Consider the following 27,281-nt stretch of genomic DNA (forward strand, 5'->3'; position numbering starts at 1 on the left):
TGAGCAAATACTCTTTCTCACCAGTGCTCTTGGCCGAACTGTTCCAGGGAGTTTTATGCATTCAAGTGGAAGCTTCTTGCTTGGTGTGAAAAGAGACAAGAAATCTGTAACACTGAGGAGATGAGCTACAAACATGTGGCTGTTAAACATTAGTTTTAGTGCCTTTGACCTCCTATGATGTCAAACTTGAGTTAATCCCTGATGTGGAATTCTTGGGACAGGGGGGTCCAGTTTTAGAATATTTATTTGTATGTCATGAGCTGTCTTGGGATGGGATATGCCTCTTGCTTTTCTATTTCTGTAAAGAGACACCATGACCAAGTCCATTTACAGAAGAATTTTTTAAAAAGAAAAAACCTTTGGGGGCCTTATCGTTTATAGGATGGGTCTATGACCATGCAAGAAGCATGGCAGCAGGGAGGCACGGTGCTGGAGAACTTGCCAGAAGCTTCTATCTGTTGGCAGAGATCTAACTGGAAATGCCCTGGGCTTTTGAACTCTCAAAGCCCACCTCTAGTGACACACCTCCAACAAGGCCACACTTCCTAACCCTTCCCAAAGGGTTCCACCAACTGGAAACCAAATTCAAATCCACAATGTACTTATGGGGGCCACCACAGATCCAAACCTAAAGAGGTTTATAATAAACAAGAAGTGTATAATATATCTCTGCATGTATGGAGGTCAGAAGACAGCTTGGCAGCAGTCAGCTTTCTGTTCCACCATAGAAATTCTAGGGATGGAACTCAGTGCATCAGGCTTGGCACCAAGCATCTTTACCAGTGAGGCAATCTGGCTAACCTATGTAGTGTTTTATTATGCTTGCATTTTGACTGCAAGTTACTTGAGTTACAGGTCTTGAAGTATTGCAGATTAGAATTCTACATTGCAAATGTACTTTTACCAGGACTGGGGTGTTTCCCAGTGGTGGTGTGCTCAAGAAGCTGAAGGCCTTGGGTTCAAACCCCCAACGGTGACTCACCACGTGCCTAGTAAAATAACCCCAAGCTTAGTGCAAAAACAGTAACACAGGAAATAATGTGGGGCTGCTTGTGTCCGACTTACCATGGAATGGGGGAGTAATCAGGCATTTTGTTTTTAATCTTGGGGTTTTGGTTTTGAGGTCAGGATAGCTCTGACTATCCTGGAACTTGCTATGTAGACCAGGCTAGACTCAAACTCAGTGATAACTTGCCTCTGCCTCCTGAGTGCTGGAATTGTGTGTGCCACCATGCCTGGCTTGTGGCATGGGAATTGTGAAGAATAGAAACAAGACTTCAGAGAACCGCCTTCCCATGAATAGCAGTTCCTCATGAGAAGAGCGTGAGGGTGCTGTTCTTCGGTGGCCACCCAGCTCAGGACTGACCACAAACTGGAGGCTGCATTCTAGCTCTGGTCATTCCAGGGATGAAGCTGCTGGGAAACAGTGACAGTTGTATCACACATCTGGGGGCAGTCCAGCCCATTATTCAGACAATTCTGAGAATCATTTCGTCTTCTTTTAGTACAGCCTTTTAAGACAGCCATTCTGTGTAGCCAGACTTGTGAAGTCAGCCCCAGGTCCCTCCTGTGATTGACTTTGACTTGTTCTTGGCTCCCTTGCCTTGACTAAATATTGCAGGGTTCTGCTTTGAAGAAGAAAAGAGGTAGTCCCCACCAGGTACTGAGAAAGTGTTTCACATTCCTGAGCCAAATAGAAGATTTCTCTCACAGATGGATGCAGCATTCCTAGAGCAGCCTAGGTGAGCTTCAGTAATGGCTGTATCCATCTACAAATGGACTAGAGTAAGCTCAGGCTGACCTACAAAGACAGCAATGGATTTCATCATGGTAGCTTAAGATCGATCAGCCTTCCTAGTTCCATCCAGCCTAGAGTTTTGAGTAACCAGGGAATAGAGGCTTTGCCTGGTGGTGTCTTTATTATGTAAACTCAAGCCATTCAGAGAATTTTTCCTTGCTTGAGGGATGTGATTCTGTCTAGCTGGAGAAAATGTCATCCAGAACCAGCGTGTACTTTCCCATGGCCTCAGCTATCTGGTGTATTGCCAGTTTTGAAAAGGATGTAGTCCACCATTTTGAAAGCCCTGAACCCTGGGCAGATTTTTTTATTGAGGGTGGTTCTTACATAGCTAGTATCTGGGTTGCCTACCCTATTGTCGGGGGTAATCCTGGCCCTAAGATAGTTATGCAATTAGTGGGTTCCATCTGTAGTAAGTCCTAGTGAGTATAGTAACTAGATCAGACAAGAGCGTTCCTGGTGAGATAACTGAGTTTTCCTTCAATAAGAACGGTCTTGTCCTTTATATCTCATGTAGGGTCTCCCTGCCTTTGCTCTTGAACATACAGGTGATGAAAGAGGCCTAGGAGTGGTTAGGAGCCCTTGTTATTCTTCCAGAAATCCAGATTCAGTTCTTAGGGTACACATGGTGGTTCACAATCGTGCTTAGCTCCAGTTCCAGGGAGTCAGATAACATTTTCTGACCTCCACAGGCACCAGGCTTGCACCTGTTACACAGAAATTCGTGCAAGCAAAGTGCACATGCACAAAAATTCTACAAAAACTTTTTCAAGAAAAGTCAGTTTAGATACTGGAGGGTCACTACTGAGTGTCCCGGCCTGAGCTGCTGCTCCGGTCTGCAGGTCAGGGTCTAGCAAGAGAGAGAGTGGGGATGAAGGGGAAGAGACACAAAGAATAAAGTGTGTGACCAAGTCTCATTTACTAAAAGGAAAATCCTGGGTATATATACATACACTTCACCACATGCCTTGCAGTCGTGGACAAGCAGGGGAACACAGCTGAAGACACTTTACTACATGCACCTTGCAGCTGGGGCCACTAAACAGCAAAACAAGATATTTATCAGAGTGTGCTCAGCTGTTGTAGGCTGTTGAAAACAAGTCTCTTGTCAGGGTATATGGTCTGAGATGGCTGCAAAGATGATAGCCGCTTTCTGCTAGGAGTTGGCTCCCAACAACTGAGGCTTTGTTTTAGCTGACTTTGTTGGTCGACATGGAGACTCCACCCTTTGGCTAGTCTCAGTCTCTGTCTCTCTGTCTCTCTGTCTCCCGCCTCACCCCACCTCACACATACCCTCTCTGATTTTTCAAGATGGTTTGTATAGTTCTGGCTGTCCTTGAACTCACTCTGTAGACCAGGCTGGCCTGGAACTCTCTCTGCCTTTGCCTCCCAAGTGCTGAGATTAAAACTGAATGCCATCATGTCCCAACTCAAGTCTCTTGATCCCCGTATTAACTACTTTTGTATCACTGACAGTATGGCAGAAGCAAGTTAAGGAAAGATTTGTCTTGCCTCAACTCAGAGGATTTCAGTCCATAGTTGTTGGGCTTTGCATCATGTGTAATGAGAGCATATAGGCAGAAGACAAGGATTTATATCACAGCAGATAGGAATCAGAGAACACTATGTGATAGATCCTTTAAAGGCTTACGCCCAGACCTACCAGCTCAACCCCAAGTCCCAAAGTTCCACAGCCTGCCAAATTAACACTTAGCATCGGGAGGCAAAGGTGGATTGATGCTTGTGAGTTTCAGGCCAGCCAGTGAGACCCAATCAAAAACACACACACATAAGGGAAAGGAAAAAGACCTTATTTTTAAAAAAACGCCTTGGGAGGAAAAATGCCATGAACTCTTACAGGAAAAGTGTCAGGTTGGAAACGCACTAATGTGGAGTATACTTGCCTAGCAGACACAAAACCCTTGGTTCCATCCTTTGTACAGCACGTAGGAAGGAGGTGGAGGCAAGAAGAGACTTTCAAAGTCATTCTTGGTTATATAATGAATTCAGATTCTCAAGACTCTGTAAGCACACGATGTCTGCTTCATGTCCACAAGGTGGTAGTCATGTCTTGTTTGGGACTGTTATGGTTTGAGTCTAAAAATAACTTGGGATATTTTGGAAAAATATCATCATACAAATAGAATAGTCAAAAAGAGGTCACTTTATCTCTCATGCCCAAGCTTAAGAATTTGTAGATCTAGTTTTATCTTTAGAGTCACTTACTTTATGTGGGATATTTTGTCTACATCTGTGTCTGCGCCACATGAGGGCCTGGTGCCCATGGGGTTCAGAAAAGAACATTAGACTCACTAGAACTGGACTTAGAAATGGTTGTGAGCCACCATGTGGGTGCTAGAAATTAAAACCAGGTCCTCTGAAAGAGCAACCAGTGTTCTTAACTACTGATCCGTCTCTCCAGCTCTCCGTGTGATAATATTTTAAATTATTTCAGATCAGACGTTTATGCCACACATTCTTTCAGTCAGGCATAGTGGTACACACCTATAATCCCAGCCCTCAGTATCTGAGCACCATAATGACAGTAGCTAGCCTCTATGATAAGGGTTATGGTTCCTGTTCACAGGTTTAAAAAAAAAAAATGTAACTGGTAAGGTGGCAAGTGCTGGTAACCCCAGCACTCAGGAGGCTGAGTAACAATGAGTTGGCATCTCATAAAATTTATAACTCACCAATCCAGATCTAGAAGTAGATCTCTTCTGTGGCTTTATGTCCTATAAGAGGCCTTTGTGCTAGCCTTCTTCCCCTCCTCCCACCATTTCGTTCCTATGTTCTGATTGTTCTATACCAGGACTAGGATGCAGTTCAGAGTACAAGCATGGCCTGCATAAGGTCCTGGTTCAAACTGAGCAAGGTCCCCATGCACTCCATGCACAGTGTAAGAACAGTGACACCCAGGAAGTAGCTGTGTGACTGCTTGTGTCTGACACAAGCGGGGAGTGGTTCTGAAGAGAACAGCCACCCCATATATGCCAGTTCCTCCTGAGAAGAGTAGTGAGGATGCTGTCCATCAGATGGTCCTCTAACTCAAGACTGACTGACGCCTCACAAACACAAGAGATGTGCACTTCAGGCAGCTGACTCTGAGCCTTCAGTCATCCCAATCAAAGGCTTTGGAACATGTGTTTATGATCTAGGTAAAAGCCTGAGATAAAAGTTGTGGAGATAAGAGTGTGCACATGGTGTTAGCTTCTTCTAGAACAGCACAGTGGCTCTGACAAGCCTTGATTGCAGGCAGCTACTGTATGCTCAGCTAAAGCTGCTTGTTGCTATAGTGAGAGAGGAGGCCAATGGGGCAGACACAACTAAGGACAAAGGCACTAGGACATTCCCTGTGGATCCTGTCTCCAACAACATAACCTAGCTATATGGGATTGTTATCATATGGGAAGAGAAAAATGTTGAGCATATGGTATTTTGGCCTATTTTTTGTTCATTGGAGACATTTTTCTAGCTGTAAACTAGGTTGGAATTTCAATGACCTATTGGGGGAGGGTTGCTACAAGCTTTACAACAGGCAGGAAAGAACCTGCCTTATTGTTTGAGGTAAGAATGAAACCTGCCTCAGCCCAATTTTGGTAACTAGTGCTGGGCTAGGACTTCTAGAGTCTGACTGAGAACATTTCACTCTAGCCATATTTAAGCACAGCATAATAGTGGGGGGAAAAGTTTTCTGATAACAGTGAACTCAGTCCCAAGTGCACAACAATTTTAAGAGATGTTTACACTGAGATTCTTTACAAAGTACATCTGGCCGCTTTCTCAAGAATGGGTATTGTATTGTTGACTCAGCGACAATGCCCAAGATTTAGGGTCTAGGGAGGTAAACATAATTGTAGTGGGAATTTTGGTTTCTTTAAAAACCCAGTTACATGACTATGTTTTTGTTTTAGTTCAGGTGTAGGATGAGGCTGCTTCACAGCAGGTGATTGTGATTCGCCTAATTCACTAGCAGGGGTGTAATTTTTGTCAGCTGCAGTTAGTTTAATTCTGGGGACTCTGGAGAGGGTATAAATGGGAGAGCCCCAATAGAACCTGTGGTGGCTACTCTTTCTCTTGCTGCTGGCCTCTCTGCTGCTGCTGGCTCCTGCTGGCTCCTGCTGGCTCCTGCTGGTTCCTGCTGGTTCCTGCTGGTTCCTACTGGTTCCTGCTGGTTCCTGCTGGTTCCTGCTGGTTCCTGCTGGTTCCTGCTGGTTCCTGCTGTTGCATTTGCTGGATTTCTGGTTTGCTATTGCTGGATTTCTGAATATTTTGAAGATGAAGTTTGGACTTGTCCCAAGGAACCTAATGTCCTTAATCATCAGGAAGTAGTCTACAGAGCTTTATGTCCCCTTTCCCATCTAACCTTCTTTTGCTCCTACCTAGTGTTGGGGTGTTGGAAGGGATTAGGGTGGAATAAGGGTTGGAAGGATGGTTGATATAAGCACCCAATAAAATAGCCAACATATAGTGCCTATAGGTGTCAGGATTAGCCTGGCCTGGCCTTAAGATAACATAGAAGTCACTTAGGCTGTTGTACAAATGACATTTCTCACAAGGATGCGTTTTATGGCCCAAAATTAATGCTGAGAGTTTTAAAGGGAAAGGGTCTGAGATAAGTAAAACTTAAATTCTAGAAGATATGGGCAGGGTCTCATTCAACAGGTAGCAAATGATTACCAGGTTGCAAAATACATTTTCCCCCAGCATTCTGGGAAAAAAGCTAAGCACCTCATTCTACTGAAGAGATAAGTGAGTGTTTAACTTCCTGACTTCTCCAGTGCTTAGCTGTGTGCACAAAGCCTTTTTTGCCCTCTATACACATTTGAAGGCTGTTCTTTTCCTTAATTTACCACACAGGCCATGCTGTGTACAAGCAAGAACTTTACTCGAGCCATGGGTACATAGCTGTTGGTAGAGCAGTTAGATAAGATTTCCTACAGGAGCCTTCCTGATGGTTTAGACTTACTATTCTACATAGTTACAAATTACAGAAGGGCTCTCCAACCTCCCTGGTGCCTATGTATATCTTATATCTCTTGACCCAGCATCAAAAAGTCTGAAATGTTCATATTTTTTCTCTTTAGAAAAAATATGGGGCTGGAGAGTTGGCTCAGAGGTTAAGAGCACTGACTGCTCTTCCAGAGGTCCTGAGTTCAATTCCCAGCAACCACATGGTGGCTCACAACCATCTGTAATGGGATCCAATGTCCTCTTCTGGTGTGTCTGAAGACAGCAACAGTGTACTCACATACATAGAATAAATAAATAAAATTTTAAAAAGAAAAAGAAAAAAAATATGGCCAGGCAGTGGTGGCACACGCCTTTAATCCCAGCACTTGGGAAGCAGAGGCAGGTAGATTTCTGAGTTCAAGGCCAGCCTGGGACAGAGCAAGTTCCAAGTAAAGAACAGTTTAGGTCCAGGCATTGTGTACACACCTTTAATCTGGGCCATACCTTCTGCTGGAGGCCTACATGAGGACATTGGAAGAAGGAAGGCTTTCTTCTTCACCTGCTTGCACTTACTTGCCAGCACATCTGTTGGAGCCTAATTCTTCAGGATTCCAGTTTATACAGAAAACTTGGCCTTCCCAATCACAGCTGTCCATTGTTGGGATAGTTGGGACTGCAGACTGTAAGTCATTCCAGTCATTTCCCTTACTATATAGCAAAAGCCCGTAAGTTCCACGACTCTAGAGGACCCTGACTAACACATTGTCCTTAACAATCTGACCACATAAACTTACACTGTCGACTATAACATATCCCTTCAAAAACAAAAGACAGCCAAGTACACTTCTGTAACATCTCAGTTGCTTGTTCACCTGTCTAGTGGGTTTAGAGTATAAAATGAGAATAGAAGCTGGATCTGGGACAGAGCCCTTTTAGGAGCTAGCCTGGCTTTCTTTGGACCACTCCTCTTCCACTGTCATTGGTCTTGGAGTGCTTGTTTCAAAAAGATTCTACAACACACACATACGCATAAGTAGAAATGCAAAACATATTTTTAAAAATGTCCTGAGGCTCAAAAAGCCCAAAGAATTCAAACAAAAAAGAAAAGAGGATAAGCTGGCTGTATAGCTTTCAACCTGGTTCAGTCCCCCAGGACAACAACAACAACAAAAAGAGCAGGCAGGGTTTCCTAGCAGTGCTGGATGTGCCAGTGGCATTGATTTAAAGCGCTGTGAACTCATAAGAAATGTTTTTGTGCTTCTCCAGATAGTGGCAAAAAGCTGCCAGGGCCAGCCCCAGCACAAGGATAAAAAAGAACCCCCTGAAACAGGTTAATATCTGTGTGGGAAGGCCTTACCCTCTTTCAGTGCAGGATACTCTGCCTCAGCTTTGTGGGCATGGCACTCACCTCAGGGCTGGCCTTCCCAGTTTTAACACTGGAGTTCCAGAAACAGCATTTCCAGAAAGCCCAGTGTGCACTTCTCAGCAGTCTTAACCAGAGGAAAACAGGCAGAAGAACTGGTGAGAAACAGGAAAAGAAAATTTACTTCCAGTTAGAAGAGGCTTTGGGGTGACAGTTGTCTTGCAGCTAAATAAAGGGAAAAGAAGAGCGACATGGTAGTGGTGCACACTTTTAACCCAGCACTTGGGAGGCAGAGGCAGGAGGATCTCTGTGCTTTGAGGCCAGCCTGGTCTACAGATCACGTTCCTGGACAGCCAGAACTACACACACAGAAACCCTGTCTCAGAAAACTAATACATAAATAAGTGATGGATGGATGGATGGATGAAAAAGAACAAAATGGAATTGTTCTTCCTTGGTGCCAGGGCTTGTAGTGCCAAGGAAGTTGCTTCTACAAGGGTAGGGTGGGATCGGGGAGTCTCCACTTAGTACCAGGGAAGCCTATTGGGGGCTGGGGGGATCGCTACTGCTCAGGCTCAGGCTCCATTTGCTTGGCAAAGTACTTGCCTATCAACCCTCTGGTTCTGTGGGAGGACTTTCCAGAGTTATCCAGCAGACCAGTGGCTCTGTGTTTTAAAGTATAGTTGCCAGCATGGTGGCACACACTTTTAATCTCAGCACTCCAGAGTTAGAAGTAGGCATATCTCTGTGAGTTTAAGACTAGCCTGGTCTACATAGCAACTGCTAGACCAATCAAGGCTACATGTGAGGCTCTGTTTAAATAATACCAATAATAAAAAATGACAATTAAAAAAAAAAAAACTGAGAAAACCAACAACTCAGAAATGGACCAGTCATTGGCTATGCCATTTCTAGGTATGTATCCAAAGGACACAGATATACTCACACATCCATGATTATTATAGTGCTATCCTCAACAGTGAAGTCACAGAACGCCAGGTGTCCATCAGTGAGTATGTGGGCAGAGAAGATGTGGAATACACACACACACACACACAGAGAGAGAGAGAGAGAGAGAGAGAGAGAGAGAGAGAGAGAGAGAGAGAGAGAGAGAGAGATGCACCTATACACCTATAAAGAAGAAGATCTGGTCTCCACAGGAAGAAGTTCCTGCAATCAGCAGAGCATGGGTAGCTTGGGTAAGCCCAGAGAAGTCACCCAAACTCAAGGCAAGGTCTTCACCATGAGGCCAAGCACTGGGGTTCACATTAAAATACATCAGATGCAGGCCATGTTGATGTCCAAGGTCTGTGTTACCACTAGAGGCCATTTGTATGTCTGTAGTGTGTGCTACCACTGAAGGCTATGATGGTGTCTGGGGCAGGGTAGGAGGGGGGTGCAGGAGTGCTGCAGCAGAGGGTGGAGTTGACGTTTGTGGACTGTTTTGCCAGAGACCAGGCTGAGGTCCATGACACATGCAGATGCTGGGGACCATGTGGATGTCTGGGGTCCATGCTGTCCACAGAAACCATGTGGAAGTCCATGATCTGTGTTCCCGCCGACTGTAAAGGGCAAGGAAGCTACTACTGCAGTTGCATCGATGACTGCAGACTCACAGTTGAGTATGAAGGACATAGAAAGCTTCTGTGACAATCCCTACCCCCACCCTGTCCCTAAAAAGTAACAGCCTAGACAGGAAAACATCAAAGAGATTTCTGTGACAAAGATGCTGAAGTGTAAATTTGCACAATTGATGGCTTCTGGTTGGGTGCAGGTGGGGAAGGACTCAGGTGTCTTTTAAGGGGCTGGCCACTGGGAGTGTGACCATGCTCTTTAACTTTTTATGTTTTGGTTGTCGGTGGGGGTCGGGGGGTGCTGCTGCTTCTTCTTCCTCTTCCTCTTCTTCTTCAACTTATGTTGTGGTGATGGTGGTGCTTCCCCTTCTCCTTCTTCTTCCTCCTCCTCCTTCTCTTCCTCTTCTCCTCCTTCATTTTTGAGGGGAGGTCACAGGGTTGGGGTTGGCAGACCTCGGAGAGCGGGGATGTGGGATTCCTAAATAATCAGTAAAAATATTATGCTGGAAAAAAATACATCAGATGCTGGGTGAGAGGTCATTTCTTGTTTTGCGTTGTTTTGCTTATTTTTGAGACAGGGTTTCACTATGTGACTGCACCCAGCCTAGAACTCAAAGGGATCCACCTGCCTCTGCCTCCTGCCTGTTAGGATTAAAGTGTGCACCACACCTGGCTCAGGCTGATATTCTTATGTAATATATTTCTATTTATACAGGTATTCTGCCTGTGTGCACATCTGTGTACAACATGCATGCCTAGGCCCACACTGGATCCCCTGAAACCTGTACAGAATAGTTGTGAGCCATCGTGAGGTTGCTGGAAATGAAGCCTGGGTGTCCTGGAAAAGCAGCCAGTCTCTTAACTACTGCGCAATCTCTCCAACCCTGCTGAAATCTTAATTCAATTGAGGAGTGAATACAGGTTTCTTCCTATGTTTGCCATAACTTGTGGTCAGATTAGCCATGAAACTAGATCATATCTCAATGACCTTTTAAGCTAGTGGTTCTCAACCTGTGGGTCACAACCCTCCAGAGATCAAACCATCCTTTCACTCACAGGGGTCAACATCAGATATCCTACATACCAGATATTTACATCATCATTTATAACAGTAGCAAAATTTCAGTTATAAAGTAGCAACAAAAATAATTTTAGGGTTAGGGGTCATCACAAAGCTTTATGTAGGACTCATCAAATCACAGGTCAATATGAACTGTTATGTCTAAAATGGCTCAAGTCAGAGCTAACCACTGGACGGCACTTCTTGCACCTATGTATGAGCTCACTGTGGTTTTTGTGGCTGACACTGAAGAATGCTATGAATAAGCCAAAAGGTTATGATTATAATACTCATGCTGTTATCTCAGTGTTCTAAAATTCCCATGTTCACCACCCATCCACCACCCCCTTACCTTACTCAGAACCAATAAGCGTAAAGGTGAGCTGATAATACTCTCAGTAAGCCACCTCCTCCCCTCCTTGCCCTTTAAGAAAGAAAACAAAAGACCAGAAATAAGTTGTAAGTTTTAATTGACTCCCATTATGATGAATTGTTACAATTCTTGTATTTTATAATTATTGTTGTTAATCTCTTACTGTGCCAAATTTTATAAATTAACACTTTATCACAGGTATATTGTACATGTGGAAAATAGAACATGTGGGGCTCACTGCTTCCCAGTTCTGGGTGCCCACTGGGGGTCATGAAACACACCCCCTCAGATGAGGAACCACTGTACAAACCCACAAGAGTGTTGTGTTTTTGACAAACCACATTCCCTAACACCACAACAGGAAAAAAATACAAATGTCTCTGAACAAATTAGAAAAAGCCAACCTTCTGATTAAACTATGAATTTAATTTCTGTCACTATATCAAATATATCATGGCTGCTTTCTCCACACATTATTAATTCCCACAGCTAGAGCAGGGAAAAATAATTTTTAAGAATCAGTTTTTTTTAGACCACTTTATTGAAGCAATGCTATAATCTGGTGAAGAGGGTTTTTAGTCCTTAAGATAGGGTGCTGCCACAGCCCAGGCTGGCCTTGAACTCGTGACTCTCTTGCTTTGTCACAGAAGTACAGATAACAGGCATGTACCACCAAACCAAGCAAAATTACTTTTTTTTCTCTTAATACTAGGCGGCTATGACAGTCACTGGTGACCTCTGAGGAGTAGACCAAACACTAGATTTCTTGAGCTTGTCTACATATGAGAAACCTGACTCCCACATGCAGCTACAACTGAGAGCCACTGTCTTAAGATTTCAGCAATGGCCCCTCACTGAGCATGCCCAGCGTCTGATGTTCTTCCCTCTGAACTCAGGTGGCCATGAAGGCCTGGTTCTAAGGCCAACTGCTCCGGGCTCACTCGGGCTGCCTCTGCTCTAATGCTCGTTCCCACTGAGGCCACAGCTGAGTAACCACTGAGCAGCCAGTCACTGTGGCACGGGTCTGCTGTGGTCATGGTCTGTGTTGCTTAGCACTTTAAGGCACTCAAAGCTCTCTATAGATGGTTTAACCCTGACGCCCAGGACCTGCTCACCCTGGGCTGCATTCGAGGGACTTGAACTTGACAAAGCTATAGAGCCAAGACCCCATCCTCAACCTAGGAAATTCCATTCTCTGGATGTTGGTCCTGAAGCTCTTGAGTCTGGCAATGTAGCTCAGGGGCAGAACATTTGTCTGGGATACTCAGGGTCCTGGGTTCAATCCCCATTGGGGACCTCCTCATATGAGGGCCTTGTATTACAAAGCCAGTTTCTCGATTTCATAGCTTATATTTAGTTCCCAATCACAGGATATCTGTTTCTATCTCTGAATCTATCCCTGATAAAGCCAAGACAGAAGCAATTAAAAGTCACATTCTTAAGTCCTGACTTCAGGCTTAAGAACATTTTCAACAAAAGAGTGTAAACTGCCAGGAACTGGGAAACACCTGTAATCCCAGCACATAGGAGGCTGACACAGGAGGATTGGTGTGATTTAAAGACCAGCCTGGGCTACAAAATGAGTTCCAGCCTGGGTTGCAGCCTAAGACCTAGTTGTAACATCCCCCAAAGAAGAAAAGAAAGAGAAAAAGATTACAATCTAAACAAACCCAGGCCCGCACCAGCCCACTGACCCCATCCCAGGTGTCTATCAAGTTCCAGGTGACCCTTAAAACCAGACAAGCCTGGAAACACTCCAATGTTTCTCCTAACAGTTAACAGCCAGGCCTAATGTGGAGGGCCTGGAATCCCAGGCCCTCCAGAAGCTGAGGCAGGAGGATTCCACCTGGACAACTTAGTGAGACCCAGTCTCAAAAGAAAAACCACAAAAGAGGGCTAGGGTATAGCTCAGCTCAGTGGTAGAGCACTGGCCCAGCAAGCACGGGGGCCTTAGGTTCAATCCCCCTGTACCTCCCCCAAAACGAAAGAGTGAAGACATTCTGACAGAAGAACAAGTTCTCCGAGAAACAGGAACGCTGTGTTTCCTCACGACCCACATGAGGACTGCTGGGAAAGATTCAAAATCCTCTGCTGACTCAGTCCGTGGAGAGCAGGATGCCCTGGGGTGGGCCAGTGCTCAGCTACAGCTCCGTCTTAAGCTTTTCGTACAGGTCGTCCTGATCGATCATGTCGTCATTGCCGTTCCAGCGGTGGTAGGCAAGCAGAGCTGCGTTGTAGCCAGCGATGGCGCTCATCTCCATGCAGCTGGCGGCAAACTCGATGCCATTGAGGTAATAGAGCCGGTCGTGGAGGACGATGGAGGGGCACTTCTGAGGAGGCTTATAGTAAGGATAGGACAGCCACGGCTTCCGCACAGCATAATCGTAGGACAGGAAGAGCTTTGAAATTTGTTCTTTGGTGAGGATGTCCCTGGAGAAGGTCTTCCACACATGCATGCCGTCCACTGCCGGTGGGGGACCCTCCTTGTGACTTACGGAGGCCACAATGGACAGGCTGTTGATGAACATATCTGAGTCTTCAGTGACGAGAATCGCGGAGAGGCCAAACTGATCCTTGGGCCTGGAGCTGAAGAGAGTGGAGTTGAGTTCTCCTTTGATGAAAGTTGTCACCAGGTGTTGATATGGATCGTTGAATTCCTCGATGGGTGGGTCAAAATTTCGGAAAGTTATGTTGGCCATCTTCCTGTTCAAGGGCGCAGCCAGGAGGACAATGTCGTAGAAGTCAGAGTGGGTCTCAGACCCTGTTTTATACGTCACTTCATACATCTTCGTGGGGTTTCCTAGAGGGCACGGACAAGCATGCAGTCCTTAGTGCTTCTAACACCCAATTTCAGGCCTTCTAAAAATAATTCTGTAGTATTTTTGGTTTTCTTTGTGTACGTGTGTAAGTGTGTGTTTGTATCTGGAGGCCAGAGGCTAACCTAAAGTGTCATCCCCATAGGAGTTGTCCATCTTGGGCTCTGTCTTTCTCTTTTTTTCTTTTTTTTTGGTTTTTTTGCGAGACAGGATTTCTCTGTGTAGTCCTGGCTGTCCTGATACTCACTCTGTAGACCAGGCTGGCCTTGAACTCAGAAATCAGCCTGCCTCTGCCTCCCAAGTGCTGGGATTAAAGGCGTGCGCCACCACCGCCCGGCTTGTCTTTCCCTTTTTTTAAGATTTATTTATTTGGGCTGGAGAGATGGCTCAGCAGTTAAGAGTGCTGACTACTCTCCCAGAGGTTCTGAGTTCAAGTCTCAGAAATCACATGGTGGCTCATAACCGTCTGTAATGGGATCCGATGCCCAGTTCTGGTGTGTCTGAAAACAACTACACTGTATTCTTATAAATAAAATAAATCATTAAAAAATGATTTATTATTATTATTATTATTATTATTATTATTATTATTATTTATAGAAATGTTTATCCAGATTTATGTCTCTGTACCAAGTGCCTGTGGAGGCCAGAAAAGGTGGTCAGATCCTCTGGAACTGAAGTTACAGGCCATTGTGAGCTGCCATGATGGTGCTGGGAACTGAATTTAGGTTCTTTCAGCAAGTGCTCTTAACACTGAGTCTTCTCTCCAGCCTCCCACCTTGTTTCTCTCTCACTGTAGCTCACCAACTAAGTTAAGCTGGCTACCAGAGAGCCTCAAGGATTCCCCTGCCTCTACTCCCCACCGCGCCCCCCTACCAGGCACCACAATTACAAGCACTTGACAAAATGCCCAGCTTTGTATATGGGTGCTAGGATAAAAGTCAAGCTCCCTTGCTTGCATGGCAAGCATGTTACAAAAAGACCCTCATCTTCCCCATCCTGTCTGTGTTTTTGAGACAGTGTTTCATGTTACTCAGGCTGTCTTCAAACTCACTACATTGCCAAAGATAACCCTCAACTTCTGATTCTCCTGCCTACACTTCTGGAGTGCTGGGATGATAAGGTCTGTGTCATCACCTAATTTCTGTGATGCTGGAGGTCAAACCCATGGCTTCCTGCATGCTAGGAAAGTGCTCTACCAACTAAGATACACACCCAGCCTATGATTTGTGTGTGTGTGTGTGTGTGTGTGTGTGTGTGTGTGAGGGGGGTGAGCACACAGGTATATATGCACAGCTATGTATGTACATGTATGCATCTGAGGTAGTCTGAGGGTACTACATGCCTACAGTACACATATATACAATAAAACATAACTACACACATGAAATAAGTTTTGAAAAAAATCGTGTGAGGGGGCTCACAGGTTAAGAGCACTAGCTGTTCTTCCAGAGGTCCTGAGTTCAATTCCCAGCAACTACATGGTGGCTCACAACCACCTGTAATGAGATCTGGTACCCTCTTCTGGCTCGCAGACACACATGCAGGTAGAATGGTGTATATATAATAATAAATCTTACAAAAAAATTTAAAGCCGGGCAGTGGTGGCACATGCCTTTAATCCCAGCACTTGGGAGGCAGAGAGGCAGGTGGATTTCTGAGTTCGAGGCCAGCCTGATCTACAGAGTGAGTTCCAGGACAGCCAGGACTACACAGAGAAACCCTGTCTAAAAAAACCAAAAATAAATAAATAAATAAATAAATATTAAAAAAAAAAAAAAGAAAGAAAAAAGAAAAAAAATATGTATGTACGTGATATTTTCTCCTTGAGCTGTTTGTGGTTGGTTTGTTAGTTCATTTGTTTGTTTGTTTGTTTTTGCAGGAATAATGGAAAAACTAAAGTTCAGCCTCACCTGTCTGTTTGGTCCTTGTCTTCTCCTCTATTGACATTACAGAGCCAGATATAAGATTGCTGTTAGAGGCCTGAAGGAGTCCTGAGCAAACAATTTTATTACCGCCTTCCACTGCCCAAAGGTTGGAATCAGCAGCCGTCATCGACACCGCTCCTGTCAGGAGGGAGCAAACACACGCTTTAATTCTGTCTTGGTCAGGTAAGTTGCCGGATCCTGACCACTTAGATATTCTGCACCAAATGCTTCCAGACACTGTCAGATGACCCTCAGGGGGCAAAGGCCTTGCTCAATTGAAAGCCACTGGAACTAACAGAAGCACGGGCCCTTTTACTGCTAACAAATCACACGAAGAAATAAGCTATGTCGGTAAAAATGCCTGAGACACTAAGAAATCAGACTCCCCGCCAGTGGCTCAGCCCTTAGCTATGGCTATCCCTGATTTCCTCCAATTCTGGCTTACCCACAAAGGCGTTGAGGTCAGTGCTTTGGCCAAAGTTGACCTTCATGACAGGAGCAATCATCTCGTTGAGGAATGTCTCAGAGAAGCCTGCTTTCCTCAGGTTGTCACGGAGAGTCTGGTTAAGCAGTTTGACATAGTCATCCCCTCCGATGGCATGCATCAACTTTTCTACACTGCTGAAGGCATAGTCGTGGGACTGGTAACGATAGATCCTTGTAAAAAGGAGAAATGGCCATTAAACGCTGCTCGGGACGTGGAGCTACAAACAGCATCAGAAGAAGGAAACTGATACCAGGCTTTGCAAATGGCAGGACACCCTGGGATACACAGTGAAATTCTACATAATAATAACAATTATAATGGGGCTAGAAATATGGCTCAGCAGTTAAGAGCACTGGCTGCTCTCGAAGAGGACCTGGGTTCTTGTTTTGTTCTGTCTGAGACAGAGTTTCTCTGTGTAGTCCTTGATGTTCCAGAACTCTCTCAGTAGACTAGACTGGCCTCAAACGCAGAGATCTGCCTGCCTCAGCCTCCCAAGCGCTAAGATTAAAGGTTTGTGCCACCACCACCCGATTAGGACTAGGTTTTGTTCCCAGCACCCACATGACAGCTAACAATCACCTGTAACTCTTTTGCTTTTGACGAGTTCCTCCCAGTCAGCTGAGGCACAGCTCGATCTCATCTTTCCCAGCCCCCTGCTCCTCCTCCTCTCTGCCTTCCACCTCAAGACATCTGTGCTCTCAAACATGTTCAGTGGGACATTTTCAAAGAGACGTGCACGTCTTTGGGATATTGCTCAGCTGACAGAGCTCCACATTAACCATGACAAAGCTGCCTTCTCTCACAGCAGGAAAGCCCGTGGGTCTTCCTAAAAGCTTTCCTCACTCCATTCCCACCCAGTCCCATGATCAAGGACAGGATTTACACCCAGACTAGTAAAACCAATAACTGACCTACCTGCCTCTGTTTTAGTTCTTTAAAATAATTTTTTTATTACCCATAAGCCATAAAGAGTTCATCTTTGTTTTTTTCTACTTATAATATTAATACCAAAATTAGTATTTCTCACTTACAAGTCTAGAATGCTTAATGTGGCATTAAAAGAAACAAACAGGAATGGCAAGATGGTTCAACAGGCAAGAAGCACTTTGCCTTTCAACTTGATGACTCGAGTTTAATGCCCAAAGCCCATGTGGAAAGAGAACAGATTCACAAAAGCTGCCCTCTGGTCCCCACATGCATGCTGGGCACAAGCGTACCCACTTTCCCATCAAATACAACACACAATAATACTAAAATAAAAATTTAAAAAGAAAAACTACTTTCTTACACTGGGGATAGAGCTGTATCTCTATGGTGACAAGCACCCCAACTCCTAACTTGGGGTTCATTGGGAATGTTGACACGGGGTCTCAAGCAGCTCACAATGACCTCAAGTTCACTATGAACTGAGGTTAACCTTGAACTCATGATGTTCCTCCCTCCACACCCAAGCCCTGTGGTTACAGGAATGAGCCACATCTGACTCCCCAGCCTGTTTTTACTACTTCTTAGCTGTCCAGGTTGACCTTGACCTTGCTGTTGACAACATCACTTTACAGTGACATTCTTAGGCCTCAGCCACCAACGTATCCAGGAGTACAGGCCTGTGCTAGTAGACCAGCATGAGTAACAACTTCATTTTCTTTCTTTCCTTTCTTTTAAAAGACATAGTCTCACTATGCAGCCCTTGCAGGCCTGGAATTCACTAAGTAGAATAGGTTAGTTCTGAATTCATAAAGATCTGCCAGCCTCTGATTCCCAAGTGCTGGGATTAAGGAAGTGGGCCACCATATCCAGCTTGTTGGATAGTTAGTTTGTTTTTGGAGAGAGTTTCACTATGCAGCCTTGGCTGGCCTGGAACTCACTATTCAGACAAGACTAGCTTCAAATTCATAGATAACCCTTTGTTTTTAACTGCAGATAAAGAAAACTGGCAAAGAAATTTAAAAAACTTCAACAACAACAACAAAAGCTTTCTGGCTCTGTGGTTAAGAGCACTGGTTGCTCTTGCGGAGAACCAGGGTTTGGTTCCCAGCACCTACATGGTGGTTCACAACCATCCAAAACTCCAGCTCCGTGGGGTCACACTCCCTTTTGCACTCTAAGGTGCTGTGCACACGATGTATATATACATGCAGGCAAAACACTCGTACACATAAAACAGATAAACCTTTCAAAAGTATAAAAAAAAACCAAAACTCCTCAAACCCCCCCCAAAAAAAAGAAAAGAAAAAAAAAAGAAAAAGAAAAAGAAAGGAAAAAACCAAAACTAACTATACCAGGTAGTTCATGCCTATAATCCCAGCACTCAGGAGGCTAGCCAGCCTGAAATTCACCTGTTATTTCATTTCTAGGTGATCTGATGCCCTCTTCTGGCCTCTGGGGGATCCTGCACAGACTTGTGCAAATATACACACATGGGCTCACACACATACACATAAAAAAAAAAAAAAAAAAAAAAAAACACCTTAAAAAAAAGTTTTACAAAAAGGCCTCACTAGGTTCAGTGGAGATGGCTCAGTGGCTGACAGTGTTGACTATGCAAGTGTGGAGACCGAAGCTCCATCCCGTGCGTGGCATGCACACACACACTCACTCACACACACAGAAGATAGAGAAGTGATCGAGGAAAACACTGTATGCTGACTCCTGTGTGCACACACATACACAGAGGAAAACGTATGCATACATATACAGAGAAGTGTGTGCGCACCAAAACCCAAAGCCAGACTTCACTTCAGTTTACAGTTACTCTAAGCTCTTGTGCTCAGGATCTTGTTCCCCAGCACGAGGCAGGCTTTGAGAGTGAGACTCCAGTCAGCCTGGGAGGGACCTCCAGCGTTAGCATGTTCTAAACCTTCCACACTTAAAACCCGGACAACTCCATCTTCCACATGTGCAGAGAGCAGCCAACAGCACTGACTCCGTCTGGAGCTGACTGCCATGAGAACTCATGCTTTTTTTGTCGTTGTTGTTGTTGTTGTTCAAACTCAACTTTGCCAATGTTTCTTTAGTGTTGCCAGACACTCTTGGATTCTATACAGAGTCAACTCCTTAAATGAGATGGTCAGGCATGACCCGCAAGTGTTCTACCACCGAACCACATCTCAGCCCTTGCAAAGTACAACTGAGAAGCAAACACATGTGACACGTTCAGCTCCCAGACGGTCCGGATGATCTGTACGCTTTCTGTGAAAACAGTTTGCCTAACCAGGTGGTGATTAGGCAGAACTTGTGCAGGAAACCAACATTGGAATGCTCCCCAGACCGACAGATCTTACGTCCACCAGACGCTAGGTAGTTACCTCATAAACTTGTCTAGCAAGTCTTCTACCCACATGTGCATTCTCAGGGACTGAAAGCCATAACGCCACACCAGCTTAATCATGTTGATTATAAACCAGCTGCTCTCCTCGAACACCAGAGACTTTCCATTGTACACTCCAACCAGGCCACCTGTAGCGGGAACACTGGAGAGACCTGCCAAGACAGAGGAAGGGGCTCAAGAGGCGGCTCAGTGGTTAGAGCCCTTGCTGCTCTTGTAGAGGACCTGGGTTCAGTTCCGAGCACCACGTCAGGCAGCTCACAACCACTGTAACTCTTGCACAGACATACACCACCCTCCCCCACACACAGAGAGATGCATAATTTAAAAAATAAAATAAATCTTAAAATGATACAAAACAAGACAAAACTAGAGGAAAGTTTTGGGTCAGTGATTTCTACATTGGCCCAATGAAAAGAGAATTTGGGAGACCTGTCAGGAACTTTCTGGAGTGAGTGACTTAGGGGTCATTCCCAGGTCTCAGGAGACACATTAGAGTTCTATTTTTAGAACAGTGTGGACACAGTACTGACTGCTCAATCCACAAACTGACACAGTAGGAGATGGGTCAGAAGATCTCACACATGTACCAAATTAAACCCACTAGTCTTAGTCACAGAGAAGGAAGCATCTGCCAGGTTAAGAAGGGCCGCTGAAGAGTAAGATGCATCCCATTCCCACTCAAACCTCACTCTGCAAAACTGGGAAATTCAGGGAAATGGGAAAAGGCCAGAGTTACACAATATTCCCTAAGAGAAGGCTTGCAGAGGCCTGCCAGACTTCCCCAGAACACGCCCCACTCCTCTGCTGGCAATGTATCAGTTGTATGTCCCTGTGAGGACCTGTCTCTGTCATATGTCCCTGTGAGGACCTGTCTCTCTGCACCCTTTTGAGTGACTTTAAGCCAAGTATTGGAAGCCCATGGATCTCATTTTCTCAGCCGAAGAACGAGATAAGTTTTCTGCTAGCTCAAAACCACTCTGGTTTCTCAACCCATAGCCCTGGGTCTAAAAACTGACAACAGGGGGGCTAGCAAGATGGCTCATTCCCAAATGGACTGCTGCCAAGCCTGACCACCTGAGTTCAATTCTTGAGACCCACACAGTAGAAGGAAAGAACTGACTGGATCAGTTGCCCTCTGAACTCTATACACACCCTGTGGCACTCAGACCAACACCCCCAACCCCACAGTTATACAAAATAAACAGCTAAAATATAACTTTTTAAAATTAAAAAAAAAATTCTTTTTAAAGAATTGACAGCAATAGCCACCCTCACTCCACCCCATGGCTGTAATTCCAGAGAGCTGATGCCACACAGATAGCTAGAGTCTCATTACAGGAGAGTGGCTCAAAGCTAAGCTGGGACCAACTGCTAAACCCCACAGCCAGAGAAACAGTTTCACCCACTCCTCTGTAGAAGACAAAGCAGAAACCTCAGTTCTCTGTGTTAGGAAAACACACATGGCCAGTCACACAGAAAGCTGCTTAGTGCTTTTGAAATCACATACCCAGCTCTTTGACAAATCGCTTCATGTGCAAATTTAGGGGGTGAATGACTGAACCCCCTGCCTCGTAGTCATGACCTTGCACCTTCAAAGTGGCCAAACGGCCCCCAACCTCTTCTCTTTCAAACACATCAATCTTCACGTCCTTCCCAAATTTCTTCCTTAGATAATACGCTGAGGAAGTGCCGCCGATTCCAGCACCGACTATTGCTACAGGAGGGGAGAAGAGGAAAAGAGGAACCGTTTGTTTCCCCACTTAGCAGTGTGATTTTTGTTTTTGAAAAGCCATTAACCCATAATAGACATTACTCAAGACTAAAACTAACAACTTGGGGAAACCTGAGGACAGGGTTCTCTCTGAAGACACACTCCATGAATCTAGACAGGCGCTATAGATAAGGTTAAAAACTGACAGTAGGTCAAAAGATGCCCGAAGATCCTCACAGGTCTTTGTGGAGACACCACCGGACCCACGGACCCTCCTGTGCCCAATTCCTGGGGAAGTATGAATGGGCCCCTCCTGCACGCATTTTAAATAAAGTAGCCGCCATCTTCGCCCAGCTTTGTTCTTTGTCTCTCTCGGGCCCCAACACAGTGAACGATCCCGAAAGACACAGCTTCAGATGGGAGCAGACACCCAAGAACGAAAACCCGAGGCAACCAAAGCCACGAAGAGACGCGGTTCTCTGGCTAGCTGCAGCAGTTGCAGCCTCATAAGCAGAGCGCAGGTGCGGGGAGGCGGTCCCAGCCCTTCTTGGGGGAGGGGATCTAGGGGTGGGGGAGACATAGGGATCCCGGTGCAGGGTCTGAGTGCCTCAATCTGCCTGCCAGACAGACAGACTCAGCTCCAGGGACAGCTAGAGGCGGGCTTCCGAGGGCGTCCAACTCCTAGAGCTGAGGGCCTCCCAGGCTGGAGCTGCACGGATACCGAGTCCCTGGCTAGCACACGCCTCCAGTGGCACTGCTCCAGAGTCGGTAGCGCACGGACCGGTCCTCGGGACCCCGATCTCCACCCTGCCCCGGGAAGACCGACTTAGGCATCGCCGCGCCTCCGTATCCCCCGCACCTACCAATCCTGCCCGGCGGAGCCCGGAGCTCGGCGCTCGCCAGACTGCCCAAACCACATAGCAGCAACCCCAGCCCGAACAGCGAGCCCACCGGTGCAGCGGCGAAGCGCCCCATGGCCTCCCGCAACCGCAGACTGACCGCGGGTCCGCCAGCAGACCCTGCTCTATGCGTCTGCGCGAGTTCGCCCCGCCTAGACCACGCCCCAGGGCCCACGGTCACGCCCACCCGCCCCACCCAGGTCCTTTGCTCCCCAGGCTCGGCGACCTTGTGTACCTTATCCTGGTTCGCTGTGTCCCCACCCCCCCAGGTCCACTCTGGTCCCAGAAGTTCACATCCAAGGCGTAGGTTGAGGCCCACCTCAGCTCTCCTTTCCCTCATCTCCTGAAGATGCATCCTTCTTCACAAATGCCCTCTGCAGTTCCTCAAATCGCGTGCTTGCAGAGAATGCACGTGGCCAATCTCAGTCTAAACCAGGCAAACCGGCTGCGAACATTTCTGAAGTGAGCACTTTGTTCCAGGGACTCTGATAAGAAAAAGAAGAGAGATGGGGTATTATGAAGTAAGAGAAACAGAACACGGGACCCACGTCCATACGAATAAAATCAGAACACCAGAGGGGCCTCTCACGTAGGGTCTGTTTCCAAGTTGAAGACAATTGAGAAGACACAAATACAAGAAATGCTATCCACCTACCTCTAATTACCTAAAAACAAAATACTAGGGGAGGCGTACGGGGCCGGGGTGGGGGGGGGGGGAGGGGTGCTGGGAGACATGGCTCAGTGGTTAAGAGCACTTCCTGCTATTTACTCCACCGGATCTTCTTCTGGCACACTTTTAAGCATAACAAACATTTTAAACACTGGAGAGGTGAGATGACTCAGTGGCTAACAGTGCTACTGAGTTCTGTTTCTGAGGCTGACAACTACCTATCCCAGCAGTGCCAGGGAAAGTGTCACCCTCTTTTGACCTTCCAGGGCACCAGAACACACACAAACACATAAATAAAAACAAATACACACACAAAGACAAAGGGATCTTTCCTCCCTTCTCTACCTGAGGGATGTGGGTTTATCACCAAAGGCAATTTTAGACATCTTAGGTAAAATTCCTAGGAAGTCATTATTAGTTTGGCCTGAGCTACTAAACTGAATGGACGGACAGCATGTCAAATCAAAGGGGAATCTGCTTCGGAAGTTGCATGCTACCAAGGTGAAACTAAATTTTCTGGTTGACCGTCATAGGAAGGGGAGCTGGTGGTATGCCTCTGTTAGCAGATCAGATAATGATGTCTCTATGCTTCAACCTTCCCAAAGAAAGTAACTTGGAAACCAGTCAGCTCTTCGTTCCCAGCCTCTGCTTTCCTCTGCCCTGGGCAGTCTAAAGAGCCAGGCTTCTTTATATTATAGAACAAGGTGTTCCCAGTTCTAGTCAGCTGAGAACTGAGGATTGTAGTTTTGGTTTTTCCCCACAGATTTTTTTTTTTTAAAGATTTATTTATTTTTTACTTATATGAGCACACTGTAGCTGTCTTCAGACACACCAGAAGAGGGCATCAGATTCCATTACAGATGGTTGTGAGCCACCATGTGATTGCTGGGAATTGAACTCAGGACCTCTAGCAAAGCAGTCAGTGCTCTTAACCACTGAGCCATCTCTCCAGCCCCAGATTTTTGTTTTTAAAACAGAATATCGCTGGGCGGTGGTGGCGCATGCCTTTAATCCCAGCACTTGGGAGGCAGAGGCAGGCGGATTTCTGAGTTCGAGGCCAGCCTGGTCTACAGAGTGAGTTCCAGGACAGCCAGGGCTGCACAGAGAAACCCTGTCTCGAAAAACCAATAAAATAAAATAAATAAAAAAATAAAATAAAACAGAATATCAAGTAACTCTTTCTACCTCCTGTGTGCTGGGATTTGACAAACTTTCATCAGCCAGAAATTCACAGAAGAAGCTTGACCCCGGAGTTTTTCTCTTGCCGTGTGTTTGCCTTCTCACGGTTTCCAGCCCTAGGAACTCAAACTCTTCTCTGCCATCGCACAGCTTGTCATGTCTCTAAAAGCTGACTATTCTTTGAAGGTGTCTTGTATCCCGCGGCAGCTTCTGTAGAGCCATTCATTCCCAGGAGCAGCTTTCAATTTTCTGTTTGTTTTTCCTCTTATTTATTGAGACAAGGTCTCACTCTGCAGTCTTGGCTGGGCTTGAACTCAAAGAGATCTGCCTGTCTCTCGCCTCCTGAGTGCCGAGACTAAAGGGCTGTGCCACCATTTGAGTTATTTTTTCTCTTGTTGATTTGGTTTTATTACCGGGTCTGTCCTAAACAAGGAATCATAAAAATGAAGACAAATTAACTTTTTCCTCTCCCTTAAATGATGTCATACTATAACTAACACACACACACACACACACACACACACACACACACACAATGTGTACATAGAATGGTTACTGAGGAGATGGTTCACTCTGTAAAATGCTAGGTTTGCAAGCATGAGAACCTGAGTTCAGATCCCCAGAGCCCATGTAAAAATCTGGATTTGGAAGCATGTGATTCTAATCCCAATGGCGGAAGACAGGATGATCTCCAGGGCCTGCTGGCCAGGCAACCGAACCTCATTGGCAAGCTCCCAGTTTAATGGGAGACCCTGCCTCAAAAATAAAGTAAAAGCTGGCTAGTCGTGGCAACGGTGGCTCATGCCTTTAGCCCCAGCACTTGGGAGACAGAGACAAGCAGATGTGAGTTTGAAACTAACCCGGTCTGTCAGAACACAGTCCAGGAATGGAGTCTTGTGAGGAGAATTCTGAGTGCAGATGAGAACACTCCAAGAAAACAAGACCTTGTGACCTCAGTTTCTTCAAAACATAGAATTGTTCTTGGAATGTGCTCCTCCTAGGAATGAGTGTATGTCAATTACTCAGTATTGCTTGCTGTTACTCAATTAAAGGTTTAAACTAGCCTTCCCACGCCTCAATGGAAAAACATGGTTCTTCCACATGTGGCCCTTCCTTGTGACTGTCTACAGTTTGAATTCATGAGAACTTTACTCGTGTGATTTTTTTCTTAATCTTCATATAAATTGTTGATGTTCTAAATAAAGTCCGCCACTGCGTGAGATTTAGTCTGCCTTGTTTATCAGCTCCAGTCTCTCAGGTTGTCCCACATCTAGATGGGTGACACTGGCCTACAGAATGAGTTGTTCCAGGACATCTGGTGCTACATAGAGAAGCCTTGTTTCAAAAAGCCAAAAGATTAGATAGATAGATAGATAGATAGATAGATAGATAGATAGATAGAAGATGCATTTGAAGAAGATATTCAATGTTGACGTCTATCAGAAAAGCTATAGGCTCTAACATGATCCCATTTTCTCTTGCCCCCCCCCCCAAACAAACACAAAAGAAACAATATATGAGCATAAAGAACAGTGTTAGTGGAAGGAAACTGAGTTGGATACAAAGTAAGGTTGAACTTGGGGCTAGCAGGATAGTTCAGCCAGTGTGGTCCAAGCCTGGTAACCAGAGTTCTATATCCTGAACCCACATAAAGACTGGAGAGATCCAATCACTTCCACATGTGTACTGTGGCCTGTATCAGGCCTCATTGAGTCTGTAGTATTTGGGCAAAAGCCAATAGGAAGTGAGGGAGCAGGGCTGTGTAGGTAAGGGGGGGGGGGGGAAGCAAAGAGAAAGAATGCGTGGCATGTTTGAAAGGTTGGCGGATCAGTTTCAGAATGCAGGGGTGGAAGTACTTAGGAACCAAAATGCAAGAGCTGCACTTAGGAGCACAGAACTCACACTGTCTGCACACTGCCAAGAAAGCAGAGCTAAGAGCTGTGGCTTTTACTTCATTTTCCAAAGCACACCATGCCACAGGAGTTCGGTGCATTAAATGCAAATAAGCCCTTGGTAAATATTTGTTGTTTTTGGAATCGGTCCTGTTACTGACCTTGACCTAGGGTCATATTTGGAAACTGACTTCCACTACCGAAGCCCTGTGAAAGAATATACAGGAAATTCCATGGGAGGGAGCTGAGGCGTTTCCATTCTGCACCCTGGTCCTTTCAGAAAAACAATCCAGGTGATAGACTGGAGAAAAACACACACACACATACACACACACACACACACACACACACAGAGAGAGAGAGAGAGAGAGAGAGAGAGAGAGAGAGAGAGAGAGAGAGAGAGAGGTGAGACCACCTCTGTAATCACAGGACTCCTAAGGTTAAGAGTTCAAGCGAGCCTGTTTTACATAAGAACCTGTTTTTAAAAACAACAGAACAAACAGCAGTAGTAACAAAGCAAAACCAACAGAAAAAATGTTTACCACATACATAAAATATATTTTTTTGTTTGCTTTGGGGATAGGGTCTCTCAATGCAACTCAGGTAGGCAGGCCTCAAACTTTGATTCCTCCTGTCTGAACCCAGAAAGGGCTGGGGTTACTAGCATGTACCAGCATTCCCAGCCTATGAAGTGTAATTGTAAGGTAACAGCGTACATTTCCTCAAAGAAATGTTGTCTGAAAAAGCAGTCTCTTTCAGGAAATTTGGGACCACCAAGAAGAATTCCCTGGAGAGCTGGCTCAGTGGTTAAGAGCACTTGCTTTTCCAGAGGACAGCGTTTGAGCCCCAGCACACACATGGCAAGTGTCTGTAACTCCTGTTCCAGGGGATCCAACATGCCCTCTGGCCTCCTCCAAGACCAGGCATTTATAGAATAAAATAAGAAAGACTTAAAGATTTTTTTAAACCTACAGAGGCTGGGAAGGGTTATTTTAGAGTTTACTCCACAGAGAGGCCATTAGCAAATGCAGACAGGTTGCACGTGAACTGACTTCCTGCTTCTCTGATCTTTGGATACCCTTGCCTTACTGAGCCCCTGCTCAGATCCTTCCATTACCTCATTCTTGCCCTAAAATATTCCATCACCTCTATACAAATTATGTTCAAGATGCTGGAATTTTCCCTATTGCAATAGTATCTTACTGATTAAAATATAGTTTGTCTAGTGCCATGTTTGTCTTTAAGAACAC

At 45.5% G+C, this 27,281-nt stretch overlaps 1 protein-coding gene across 2 annotated transcripts; it reads right to left on the reverse strand.

Moving 5' to 3' along the window:
* Nucleotides 1–11,201: 11,201 nt before the first annotated feature.
* On the reverse strand, nucleotides 11,202–24,293 carry Pcyox1 (prenylcysteine oxidase 1). 2 transcript variants are annotated; one of them, XM_076940043.1, is made up of 7 exons: nucleotides 24,146–24,293; nucleotides 22,610–22,775; nucleotides 21,188–21,394; nucleotides 19,658–19,832; nucleotides 16,311–16,522; nucleotides 15,851–16,003; nucleotides 11,202–13,921 (listed from the first exon to the last, which is right to left on the reverse strand). In XM_076940043.1, exons 3-7 carry the CDS (start codon nucleotides 21,210–21,212, stop codon nucleotides 13,263–13,265), a joined length of 1,224 nt encoding a protein of 407 aa, XP_076796158.1. In that variant the 5' UTR covers nucleotides 21,213–21,394; nucleotides 22,610–22,775; nucleotides 24,146–24,293; the 3' UTR covers nucleotides 11,202–13,262. The 2 variants fall into 2 exon arrangements, with proteins under 2 accessions (XP_076796158.1, XP_034367621.1); XM_034511730.2 differs by lacking the exons at nucleotides 22,610–22,775; nucleotides 24,146–24,293 and adding an exon at nucleotides 22,255–22,435.
* Nucleotides 24,294–27,281: the final 2,988 nt, after the last annotated feature.

The sequence above is a fragment of the Arvicanthis niloticus genome, chromosome 9 (genome assembly GCF_011762505.2).
Source record: "Arvicanthis niloticus isolate mArvNil1 chromosome 9, mArvNil1.pat.X, whole genome shotgun sequence".
In the NCBI taxonomy this organism is placed as follows: domain Eukaryota; kingdom Metazoa; phylum Chordata; class Mammalia; order Rodentia; family Muridae; genus Arvicanthis; species Arvicanthis niloticus.